General features: G+C 41.1%; 1 protein-coding gene across 1 annotated transcript in view; it reads left to right on the top strand.

Annotated features, from left to right (window-relative positions):
* lmbr1l.S (limb development membrane protein 1-like S homeolog) overlaps positions 1–11,699 on the top strand; it is a 30,868-nt gene extending 19,169 nt beyond the window's left edge. The window contains exons 5-17 of the mRNA XM_018250000.2: positions 365–468; positions 1,052–1,178; positions 1,369–1,437; positions 1,617–1,681; positions 1,917–1,989; positions 2,064–2,147; positions 2,815–2,891; positions 2,981–3,058; positions 3,162–3,235; positions 5,336–5,426; positions 5,558–5,624; positions 7,285–7,446; positions 9,361–11,699. Coding sequence (XP_018105489.1) covers positions 365–468; positions 1,052–1,178; positions 1,369–1,437; positions 1,617–1,681; positions 1,917–1,989; positions 2,064–2,147; positions 2,815–2,891; positions 2,981–3,058; positions 3,162–3,235; positions 5,336–5,426; positions 5,558–5,624; positions 7,285–7,446; positions 9,361–9,416 — 1,127 coding nt within the window. The 3' untranslated portion in view covers positions 9,417–11,699. The remainder of the gene's footprint in view (positions 1–364; positions 469–1,051; positions 1,179–1,368; positions 1,438–1,616; positions 1,682–1,916; positions 1,990–2,063; positions 2,148–2,814; positions 2,892–2,980; positions 3,059–3,161; positions 3,236–5,335; positions 5,427–5,557; positions 5,625–7,284; positions 7,447–9,360) is intronic.
* The last annotated feature ends 835 nt before the right edge of the window (positions 11,700–12,534 follow it).

Here is a 12,534-nt window from a genome sequence, read left to right as displayed (position 1 = left end):
AACTGTTTTTACATCTGAATGATGTTTACGGGTAAAAAAGTTTGGGGATCTCTGCCCGAAGGCTAAAGTCACACGTGGAGTAGAAAATGCCAGTCCACTGCAATCCAAGATCTACCCTGTTTGAGCGCTGATTAATCCTGTGCCTGCTAGTGATGCTGTATTGCATGTCTGTGCCTGTATTCCATGTCTGTATTCCTTGGTTACTCTGAACTGCACTCAGTCTAATTTTGCTTTCAAAGTTTATTTTTTCCTTGCTTTTTTCCCCCCTCACTGATCAGTAATTGTACCCATACCGAGTAGTTTCCCTGCTCATTCAGTTAGATCGCCCCTACTTTTCTCCTACAATTTATTTTCTTTATTTTAGGACTGTGGAACTTGGTCTTCCTTTTCTCCAACCTGTCATTAGTGTTTCTGATGCCTTTTGCCTATCTCTTCATGGAGGCTGAAGGATTTGCTGGATCAAAAAAGGTATGGCTGGGGGAGGGGTGATGTTAAAGGGTAACCATCGCTATTATTAAAAAATCCACTAACCAGTAGAGGATAATTATTTTTCTTGTAATTTTTGAGCTATAAAATGGTTTATTAGAGTATCTCCTCAAACCCACCAACCATGTGATAGCAGTGTGTTGCAAATGGCTGACTCGTGCTGAAATCAGATTTCCTCTTCTCTAACTGGCAGCTGTCAGTTGGAAGCATGAGTGTGCCGGCTGCAGGTTGAAGAACTGACTAATCATTAATGGGGTCGTTTTCTTGTAGTATTTTAGAACCTCCTATTCTTAGCAACTTTTTTGGCACCTTTTTTGGCCTCTTTCCAGCTTTTATAAGGGAGTCACTGGCCCTCCGAACTGGAGAGCTGCTGAGCAAAAAGATAACACTCCAATGAGGACCCATTGCAAATTCTCAGGATATCCCGTCTTATTGTTTTATTGCTTAATATATACAGTTATTCATTTTGTTCCTTGAATGTTAGTTTGCCATTTATTACTCTTAATACTCTAAAGTGGTGTACGACTGTTTTACTTCCTAATAATGGTCATTGCTTGCTTTGCAGGGAGTCATGTCTCGTGTATATGAGACCTCAGTGGTACTGCTGCTCCTCACACTCCTCGTATTTGGCATTGTTTGGGTTGCATCGGCAATCTTTGATGATGACTCAGCTGGCCGCGAATCTCTGTACGGTAGGTGATCTGGCTGTAAAGCCCTCTTAGGTCTGAGAAGAATAGCTTGTCACAAAATGGATTCCTTAGCATCCCTTGTACAAACTGATTGCTCTTCCACACAACTACATTTTTTTGTGTTTCTTATTCTTTTTAGAAACGGGTGAAACCCTGTCCAGTCATAGTAACAAGTTTGTTCTTTTCTCTGCAGACCTCTGGGAATACTATTTGCCATACCTCTACTCTGGCATCTCATTATTTGGGGTTCTTCTGCTTTTGTGTAAGTGCAGATATGATTGACGCATTTCCAGTGCATGGATATTTTAGATTCCTGATGATTAACTTGCACCTAACTGTAACCAGTCACTCTGGAGTAATGAGACATGCCCTTTAATACTACCTCATTAAATTTGTCTTTATTTGTGACTTAACGATTCATATTTGTTTCCTTATCTGCAGTGTGCACTCCCTTTGGCCTCTCTCGGATGTTCTCTGTAACTGGAAAGCTGCTGGTCAAACCTCGGGTATGATAGCCGTTGTCCCTTCTAACCTAGACCAATTATTTAACTGTAAATACAAAAGTGCATCTTATAATATCCTTAGTTGTTTATATGCATTTATATTCAGTAACTACATAATCTGCGCAATGTTGCCTATATTCATTTGCACTAAAACAACAAACCAGATCTCTCATTGTTTGTAATATCAAGCCCATGACTTGAGTAGAACATAGACTCACTGGTGTCTTTCTGTTTGCAGTTGCTGGAAAACCTAGAGGAGCAACTGAGCTGTACAGCCTTTGAGGAAGCTGCCATCTCCCGCAAAATATCCAGTAAGTGAAAGTCCTAAAAGCTGTTGTGCTGTTTCTTAATAACTGCCCTGACATTCTCTGTATTTCACTTTTAGCTAAAGCATCCTGCTGGCTGAACCTTAACATGGAAGCCTTACAGAAACGGCTGCTGGCCATCCAAAGCCACAGAATAACTCTAGGTAAGATGCAACAAGTGATGAATAAAAATAGTTGTAAAATGTATATACTCCCTCAAGTGCTCAGTTAGGTTGACTTTTATAAAAATTGACCTTCTAGCTGACCAGTTCTTAATAATACCAGTAAATAATAATAAAACTCAGGGGCTGCTACAATCTCAGTAAATCTAGGAGTGTGTACAATAAAATCGGCTTGTAATGAGAGAGTTAGGAATGCATGGGTGCCATCTTCCAGCTATTCTGTATTCTTTGGGAAGTGAACGTATTATTGGCGCATGCGCAGTTGGCACAGTCTTCCTTGGGAAGGACGAGGACCCAAAAAATACAGAAGAGCCAGAAGATGGTCCCCATGAGTTCCTGATTTCTCTGCGCTTAGTCTGCACCTATGCGTGAGTAATGAATTCGGTACACTATCACCTATGTGGGAGGGGGGGAAGCAGGGAGGGTAGGCTATGTAGGGTAGTGGGTAGGGGTTTTTATTATTGGGGGGTTTAGTTCTCCTTTAATTAGTATTGCAAAAACATTAAAGCAGAACCCTAATATGAAATGTGTAGCTGTAGTATATTCTGTGTTTAACTCTCCTGTTGCTTTACATTGATGCGTCTGCCAGTTTATTGCTGCCTTCAGCCTGTTTCCTTGTAAAACATTTCTCTCCCTTTTATTATATCAGAGATGAGGAGGAGAGCATCTCCCTGGCAGCGTAACCTGGTGTATCCCCTCGCCATGCTGCTCCTTTTGGCTCTCACAGTAAGTGCCCATAGTCAGGGTGTCTGTTGATGGCATTTATGCTGGAGTCTGTTCTCTAATGAATATTACATTTATTTTTTATTTTTAAGGGGATTACTGTGCTGATTGTATGTGTGAATGTCCTAGAACTTCTCATTGATGAAGCTGCTATGCCAAAGGGAATACAGGTACCAATCTTTCCTTAGTCCCCTCAGAATAATTAATTTGTGGTTCAAGGCTTGTAAGATCACTGCCAATATACTTAATTGCCATTTTCTGTCTCCTGTGCAGGGTTCTCAACTTGGGAAGGTTTCCTTCTCTGTTTTTGGTTCTTTTGGAGCAGCTGTGCAAGTCATCCTTATATTGTATCCTTCATGGTTAAGTAAAGTGTTTAACTCTGCTGAATGAAGACACAAATGCAAGTCTGCTACCTAACCAACTATCCATGGCCATTTTTGTTCATGGGAATGTTATAAAGGTCTATTTTTTGTGGTGAACAAAACACCTTGTGCTATGGCATGTAAAGTAGGATTGTGCAGGAGTATGTGCAGGAGTATGTGCAGGAGTATGTGCAGGAGTATGTGCAGGAGTATGTGCAGGAGTATGTGCAGGAGTATGTGCAGGAGCCTTCTCACAGTGGTGATCTCTGTCTGTAAATTTGGCACAGAAACGTCATATTTTAGCCTGTCTGGCCCTGTGCTGAGGATGTACAACATATGCTGATTTAGAACAAACAGCAGGCCAGCATTCTCTGGAGTGGCATGAATCTTCACTACTGTAGGACTCCTGTACAAGAAAGTTCACTATGGGGGGAATTCACAAAAGTGTCGGGAACGAAAAAATGTCTTTAAAATGTCTTAGAAAGTGTCGTAGCAACAGCCGACAAATTCACAGAGCATTTCTCCGCCAATTTTCCGACATGTGCGACACTTTTGAATTAGTGTCGTTAAAAGTGGGCGTGGTTTTTTCGGCGCCACTTTTCCCGAGATTTTTATGAATTACTCGTAAACTCATTTTTTTTACCGACAATTTTTCAGACACTTTAGGCTCTCCAAAATGAAAATGTCAGACAAATTGTCGTTTAAAAAGTCTTGGTAAATGGCGTTTGTACGATGAAAAGATATACGTCATTTTAGAAAATTGTCAGACTTACGAGACATTCAGAGATGGTAACATCTGCCTTTGTGAATTTGCCGTTCGTACGACATTTTACAAATTTGTCGACCGCCACTTCTGGGTTACTTATTTTACCAACACTTTTGTGAATTCCCCCCTATACATTGTGAAAATGTGTGAACCAAAATACCCTTGGCTCTCATGCTGTACGTAAAAAGCATCCTTTATGTTTATAGAGTGCAGTGGAACAGGACCATAATTTTTAGCATTCTTTTGAGGGCGCTGAGTTATCTTTTCTTTTTTTTCGCAGCCCCCAGGCCCCTCTATCTCTCTCCTCCCCCTCCCCCCCGGGCATCTCCCTCTCAGTAACATGCATGTGTTGTAAGCAGCAATACCGTATATACCCGAGTATAAGCCGAGTTTTTCAGCATCCAAAATGTGCTGAAAAAGTCTACCTCTAATCATTCCTATACAAACAGTTCACTTGGGGAGAGACTGCAATATCCCACAATGCCCTCTGTTGGTTATATGAAAGAATAACAGTGACTGCAATATCACACAGCGCCATCTGTTGGTTATATGGAAGAATAACAGTGACTGCAATATCACACAGTGCCCTCTGTTGGTTATACGAAAGATTAACAGTGACTGCAATATCACACAGCAAACTCTGTTGGTTATATGAAAGAATAACAGTGACTGCAATGTCACACAGCGCCATCTGTTGGTTATATGGAAGAATAACAGTGACTGCAATATCACACAGTGCCCTCTGTTGGTTATATGAAAGAATAACAGTGACTGCAATATCACACAGCGCCCTCTGTTGGTTATACGAAAGATTAACAGTGATGGCGATATCAAACAGCACCCTCTGCACATGGTAGTGGGACAGTGGGACAATGCACACAGTAATCCGTTTGGCAATTCTCTGTCACCATCAACTTTGCAAAGAAGTCTGGTTGATCGCTGGGGGGGTCGCTTTGGCAGAATGTGCGCTGCTGGGAGACAGGGCTGTAGTTGTGTCTAGGCTTATACTAGAGTCAATAAGTTTTCCCAGTTTTCGTAGGTAAAATTAGGTACCTCGGCTTATACTCGTGTCGGCTTATACTCGAGTATATACGGTAATGGAAGATGTGTATGTAATAGAAACTGTTCTCTTTAGTAGGTAAAACAACTAGGTCTGTGACAATTTTAACAGAGACCTAGATCAGGTGTAGCAACGGTTTGTACGGATACGTTCTGTAGCTGCCCAATCTTGTTGGTTATGTTTGCGGTGTGTGCACCAGTTTTATGAAGTTCTGCTGCTTTTAATGCTCCTTTGTGATTGGATCCTTAACCAAACCCAGCTATCTAATGGCCTCCTCTGTAGTGGGGTTTTACAGCTCTCCTCTTTTCATTCAACTCCTGCCTCAGAAGCAGAACACAACAATGACCAAAGTAAGAATACTGTAATATTTTCCCTACTGCCTGCACATGTCACTGCAAATTATTTACATAGTTCTGCATTTAGAATAACTACCTGCCTGCCAGCAAGCTGTAACTGTTTTATTTATTTTTTTTCCTGTTAGATCATCGGGAACTGTGTGTCCCTCCTTATTCTCAGCTCTGCTCTCCCTGTGTTTTCCCGGACTTTAGGTAAGTGTGCATGTATTCCTAGGCAGCCATGGGGCTCAAAGTAGAACATTAGATCTCTGCCTCTCTGAGGGCCAGAATGTAGATGGTGTGTTTGCATTATGTGAGTGGGGGATTGTGCAATGTAAGGATTTGTTAGTAGAAAATTAGTACAACCTCATAGCAGCCCATAGTAAATACTAAGGAATTCCTGAAAGTTTTTCCAATGGCTTGCATTTAACGGGGCAGTTAGTTTGATAAGCATGTACAGCAGTCTGCAGTTCAACTGGGACGGTCTACCTGAATTTGCTGCTGTAGCCATGGGAAAAATGTATAAGCTGTAATGCCTGATAAGGCCTACTCCAAACTTGTATTAGGGTGAAGACACAGATCTACTAGTGGCTGCTACTTGCACAGCTACAAATATAGACAATAATTTATTGGTAATTGTATCTATGTGTGTTTTAGCAGAGGCAATTATAACTATACTAGTGTTTTGTAGCTCCATGTGTCTTTACCCTTACGGTAAATGCACACCTAGAGATTCTGGGAGATTTAGTTGCCTGGCGACTAATCGCCTCTTCTTTGGGGCGACTAATCTTCCCGAACTGCTTCCCCGTGTCTTTCGCCTGCGCTAATGCACTCGCGGTGCTTCAATTTCCAAAGTTTACTCGTGAGGAGTGCATTGGCGCAGGCGTTTCTTTTCGTTGAAGCAGGTGATAGATGGGGAAGCAGTTCGGGAAGATTAGTCGCCAGGCGACTAAATCTCCCCGAATCTAAAGGGGTGCCCTTGCCCTTAGACTTCAGTGGATGTAAGTTATGCAGCCCTGATGCGTACAGTCTCATCTGCTTGTAGTTGGACCAATTGTCAGTCAATTCGATAACTGATAGCTGAGGGACACTATGACTATACATCATCATCATCATCCAGCAAAGGCTGGTACAATGTAAAGTTAAAGGGATCCTGTCATCGGAAAATATGTTTGTTTTTTTTTCAAAACACATCAGTTAATGGTGCTACTCCAGCAGAATTCTGCACTGAAATCCATTTCTCAAAGAGCAAACTGATTTTTTGAAATCTGACATGGGGCTAGACATTTTGTCAATTTCCCAGCTGCCCCTGGTCAAGTGACTTGTGACATGTGTACCTGCATTTTAGGAGAGAAATGCTTTCTGGCAGGCTGCTGTTTTTCCTTCTCAATGTAACTGAATGTGTCTCAGTGAGACATGGGTTTTTACTATTGAGTGTTGTTCTTAGATCTACCAGGCAGCTGTTATCTTGTGTTAGGGATGCTATCTGGTTACCTTCCCATTGTTCTTTTGTTTGGCTGCTGGGGGGAAAAAGGGAGGGGGTGATATCACTCCAACTTGCAGTACAGCAGTAAAGAGTGATTGAAGTTTATTAGAGCACAAGTCACATGACTGGGGGCAGCTGGGAAATTGACAATATGTCTAGCCCCATGTCAGATTTCAAAATTGAATATAAAAAAATCTGCTCTTTTGAGAAATGTATTTTAGTGCAGAATTCTGCTGGAGCAGCACTAACTGATTCATTTTGAAAAATTTTTTCCCCATGACAGTATCCCTTTAAATGGCTGCACTCCTCATAGTACTTATGACAGGTGGGTTTGGTTTAATTAAAACACAAATATTTTAAACTATTAAAACGATTTTCCATATGAAGGTATCACCAGATTTGATCTTCTTGGGGACTTTGGGCGCTTCAACTGGTTGGGAAACTTTTACCTCATCCTCCTGTACAACATGATGTTTGCTGGTCTCGCCACGCTTTGTCTGGTGAAGAAGTTTACCTGGGCAGTACAAGCCGAACTAATCCGCGCATTCGGTAAGACTTTCTCATGTCAGTTCGTATGTTCTTAAGGGAAGCTGAGTAGCTTCTCTATTTATTCTTCACAGGAGGGTTTGGTGGTATGAACAGCCAGATAATAATAGGAACAGGGCTTAATTGCACTATACAAGGGTGACCTTCAGCGATTGGTGGCATATTCCCAGCATTTCTTCTCCCACATGTGTTAGATGTGGACCCACTTGCAGTTCTGTCAGTAGTTATCTAATGAGCAAACTGAACATGGGTTCTTTAACAGGTCATGTATACTGTACAGTTATATAGCAGATTAGAGCTGTATTAAGAGTATTAATTATACCATTGCACAAAGAAAACTAGCCTTTTGCCTCTCCTTCAGCCATCCCCATGATCCTGCTAGGTTAAGAAAGGCCTTTTCAATTAAAGGGAAAAATTTTCTTTTCTTTTTTTGTTTTTTTTCAAAACCCATCAGTTAATAGTGCTGCCCCAGCTGAATTCTGCTCTGAAATCCATTTCTCAAAAGAGCACATTTTTATTTTATTTAATTTTGAAATCTGACATGGGGCTAGACATATTGTCCGTTTCCCATGTGACTTGTGCTCTGATAAACTTCAGTCACGCTTTACTGCTGTACTGCAAGTTGGAGTGATCAGCCCCCCCCCCCAGCAGCCTAACAACAGAACAATGGGAAGGTAACCAGATAGCAGCTCCCTAACACAAGATAACAGCTCCCTGGTAGTTCTAAGAACAACACTCAATAGTAAAATCCAGGTCCCACTGAGACACATTCAGTTACATTGAGTAGGAGAAACAACAGCCTGCCAGAAAGCAGTTCCATCCTAAAGTGCTGGCTCTTTCTGAAAGCACATGACCAGGCAAAATGACCTGAGATGGCTATCTACATACCAATATTACAACTTAAATAAAATACACTTGCTGGTTCATGAATGAAATTTTATATGATAGAGTGAATTATTTGCAGTGCAAACAGTGTAACTTGCACTGTTAAAACTACATCATAAAAATCTTAACCGAATCCCTTTAATAATTTGTGACACCTCTTCTCTGTACAGATATGGATCCCCCATCACATTTCCAACATACTTAGTAGGGATGCACCGAATCCAGGATTCAGCCTTTCAGCAGGATTTGGATTCGGCCGAATCCTTGTACCTGTCTGAAATGAATCCAAGAGGCAGGAAGGGAAATCATGTGACTTTTGTCACAAAGTAAGGAAGTAAAAAAAGTTCCCACTTTTTCGTTTCCTGACCCTAATTTGCATATTCAAATTAGGATTTGGATTCCGTTCGGTATTTGGCCTATCCTTTCACAAAGGATTTGGAGATTTGGCCGAATCCTAAATAGTGGATCCAGTGCATCCCCTAGTGTCTGGCCACACAAGCAGATTAGGGGAGATTAGTAGCCCCAGCGACAAACCTCTTCTTCAGGGTGACAATCTCCCCAAACTGCCTTCCCCTGCCCTCTGCCGTCTAAAATGAAAATCCTCTGGGGGAAGGCACACGCGCCGATTAATTATCTGAATTTACAAGGAAACTTCGGGCGACTTGGGATAAGTCGCTGGGGCGACTAATCTCCCCGAATCTGCTTGTGTGGCCAGACTCTAATAGTTAGCAAAGCTCTGATTGTATCATAGGTCTGTCAAAGCTGAGCCAAAGGTGGCCATACAGGCAGGTTTAAGAGTGGTAAGACAGGGCAGCCTACCTGACTGAACCTCTGCGTGTATATTCACATTATTGACCACAATCAAAGGTGGTAGCACCTTCCAGCAATTTAGAGAACAAAGCAGAACAATTAAATGTGAAGTCATTTATTTATTTATTTATTTTAAAAGGTATAGCGGCTCTTTAAATGATCATTATTTTTAATATTTGATTCATCACAGCAGCTTAGTGGTATTTTTTTTTTATTTTTAAGGTCTGCATCGCTTACCCCTCTCAGTCAAAAAAAATCGCAGTCAAGGCAAAGCTTGAGTGATCTATGAATTCATAAATGAGACCATCTCTGGATCCATGAAGGATGGAAAAAAATTCCAAGGGATCTGATGTGCTTGTCGGGTCAAACGGATTAGAGTTGCCATCCCATATGTCTTGTGATGGATACTTCTGGCCTGAGAGCTGCTTGCCATGTGTCCATCTAATGATGAGTTTTGGCAGGGCGTTCTCAGCCAGATAAAGATCTTGGACACAGAGAAACTGTACTCCATCATTAAAACCAACTAAACCTGCTCAGGGGTAAATAGACTCCCTTCCCTGACCATTGTTTTAATGAAGAGTCTGCTGCTAAAGAGGGGAAGTTCTTGAAGAGTGAGATGATATCAATGTGCCCATCATATTGGTTGAAATCACAATATCACATTTTATGGTGGATTATATTCTGATATCCCCTTGAGGTTCCATCTCTGCTTGTTTACATAGACTTCACTCCACGCTTTGGGACCTTCTGTTCTCATCTTATTGAAAACTGTGCAAAGACTCACCAGCACCCTTGCACATCCCACGCTTCCCTCTTTTTATAGAGGGCTTCACGAGCCTTGGACTTGTGGGATGTTAACTTGATTTTTTTTATATAAAAGTTGCGTGGTGCTTCCAACATAATGTTGGTGTCTGTTGTGTTGTTCTAAATGTGTCTGTGAGCGAGTGATTCATGGAAAGAATGTTGTACCCTACAGCGGGCTTGAGAGTGGATGCCATGTCATTTTATTTGCGACACTGTCATTGCTGCTTTATTTGTTTTATGTGAATTGCAGTTGGTCTAAGCAAACAGTATTTCATAACGTAATTTATTTTGTGTTCTGCCTGTGGCTGAGACAGAGGGAGAAGTTTGCATATACATTGTATAAAAAGGCATGCAGCATGATAACCAAATTCCATTTTCTTTAGTTACTGTCACTGCCTTATCCTGTGAATTTGGTTACTAACTGTCATGGCTTCTGTTATTCAGGAAGCTGGGAAGTAGAAGGAATCCTAGGAGTTCTGTAGGCACCACCCATACTGTAGGCTGCCCTGTTCTTGTTCTGAACCCTTCCACAATTGTGCAAAAGCAATAAGTGTTACTGACTGCGGCAGGATTGTCCGGCCATTAGCTTCACAGTTGTTATATTGTGTGATCAGCCAATATGTCACATGGTATGTAGCGGTTCTCCATATACTAATCCTAACCTGTAAGTGGTGGCGGAATGCCTCACTCATAAAACCAATGCATTAACCAACGACTATTTTAGGCTTGGCCTATTCTTATGATATTCTGACAGCAGAGGATCGGTGAGCGATGGTAATCTGTTGATACACAAGTCTAGGATAAGGTTCAATTTAACATAATTACATAATAGATCACATTAGCACAGCACAATCGTGATGGTTTCCTTTTTTAGCAAACTTTTGGTTTAGCATTAAGTTTGAGAAGTTTTTAAAATGAATGTATTAAACGGCGCACACTTTTGTCCCGGGTCTTGCAACCCATTGAAATCAGTTGCAAGTTTTGCTTTTTAAAAAGCTACCTGCTTATTGGTTGCTGTGTGTTTCTAGAACTATAGTAAACATTGCGCCTGATCTTTCTCTACCCCCCACCCCAATCATTTTATGAGCCATTTTATCTTAAAATTTCAAACTCATCAAGTGCCGGCTGCGTGAAATGTTAAAACATGCAATAAACGACTGCTTGCAGAGTAGAGACAGACTTCATGCACCACTGTCCACTGTACTGACTCACGTGTATATAAAGACGTTTTAACTGAAAAAAGAGCATAGTGACGACGTTCTCTGTATTTATTATAACAATCATTACACTATATTTTTAATTAAGTTAAAACATTGCTAATTATTTTTATACGGAATTTCTAATTGTGTTACCAAATTGCATCTAAAGAAAAATGTTGTGGTAAATGTTTTTGTGTTTACACATCTTGCCTTGTCTCTTGCAAATGCTGGATTAAACATGGTCCATGTGCTGCTTTAGAATGTTTGTTTTGGTATGAAAAAAATGAAATTCTGAGCTATGAAGCAGTCTTTTTTGTTAGTTTTTTTTTTTGTTTGTTTTTTTTTATTATTTTGGTGTGAAACAAATTGACATAATTTTATTGTGGCGGGGCAAGAGGAATTCTAGAAAAGTAATATAAAAAAAAGTCTTATGAGTAGAATTTATATCAAGAGCGGATATGGTATGGTAACACCTTCTTTCAGGGACTTCTAACAAGGAAAGTATTCTGTTGTTTGTGGGTCATAGGTTTACAGTAAAAAAAAATATATATATATACCGTATATATATTCCACTTTCTGTAATGACTTTGTTTTGTCAAAGCATGTAGTCATATTGTAACTGGCATTTCAGGTGATTAATGCTTATGTCACAATATCATGATTAGCTCATGTTTTATCAGGTTAAAGTCATAGCCACAAAACCCCTGGCATTTTTATCCATCACATAAAGACATGCGTTTATTTATGGTCAGGCCACATGAGCAGATTCGGGGAGATTAGTCGCCCCAGTCACAAATCTTCTTCGGTGCGACAATCTTCCCTAACTGCCTTCCCCCTGCCCTCCGCCAGCTAAAATGAAAATCGCCTGGGGGAAAGCACACGCGACACTTCGTTTTCCAAAGTAGTCCCGAAGTTTCCTCGTGAGGCAGCTTCGGAAAATGAAGCGTCGTGTGTGCTTTCCCCCAGGCGATTTTCATTTTAGCCAGGGGAAGGCAGTTTGGGGAGATTAGTCGCCCCGAAGAAGAGGAGATTTGTCGCTAGGGCAACTAATCTCCCCGAATCTGCTCGTGTGGCCTGACCCTTAGTTGAGGGTCCATGCAGAGCCATTGGCTGTGGAACAGACCTTTTGTCAAGAGAAATTCCCCACTGCCCATTGTATATCTGAGTGAGCCATAATCAGTTATTGATGGGTAAGAGGATGACGTGCTGCCAAGTTGGCTGTCAATATCTTCCATAGAAGGGCTCTAAACATGAGTGAGGCAGCTTTAAGGTAAACACCTCATTATGTATTTTTTGTCCTGGCAAATAATGGCTGACAAACCTCCATGTGACATGAGCTTAATCTTCTGATCTAGACTGAAATATCATGGCCCACGCAGAAGCAATACATGAC

This window comes from Xenopus laevis, chromosome 2S (assembly GCF_017654675.1).
Source record: "Xenopus laevis strain J_2021 chromosome 2S, Xenopus_laevis_v10.1, whole genome shotgun sequence".
NCBI lineage: Eukaryota > Metazoa > Chordata > Amphibia > Anura > Pipidae > Xenopus > Xenopus laevis.
Note: the sequence above shows the minus strand (reverse complement) of the source record. Positions and strands in the feature narration are given on the sequence as shown.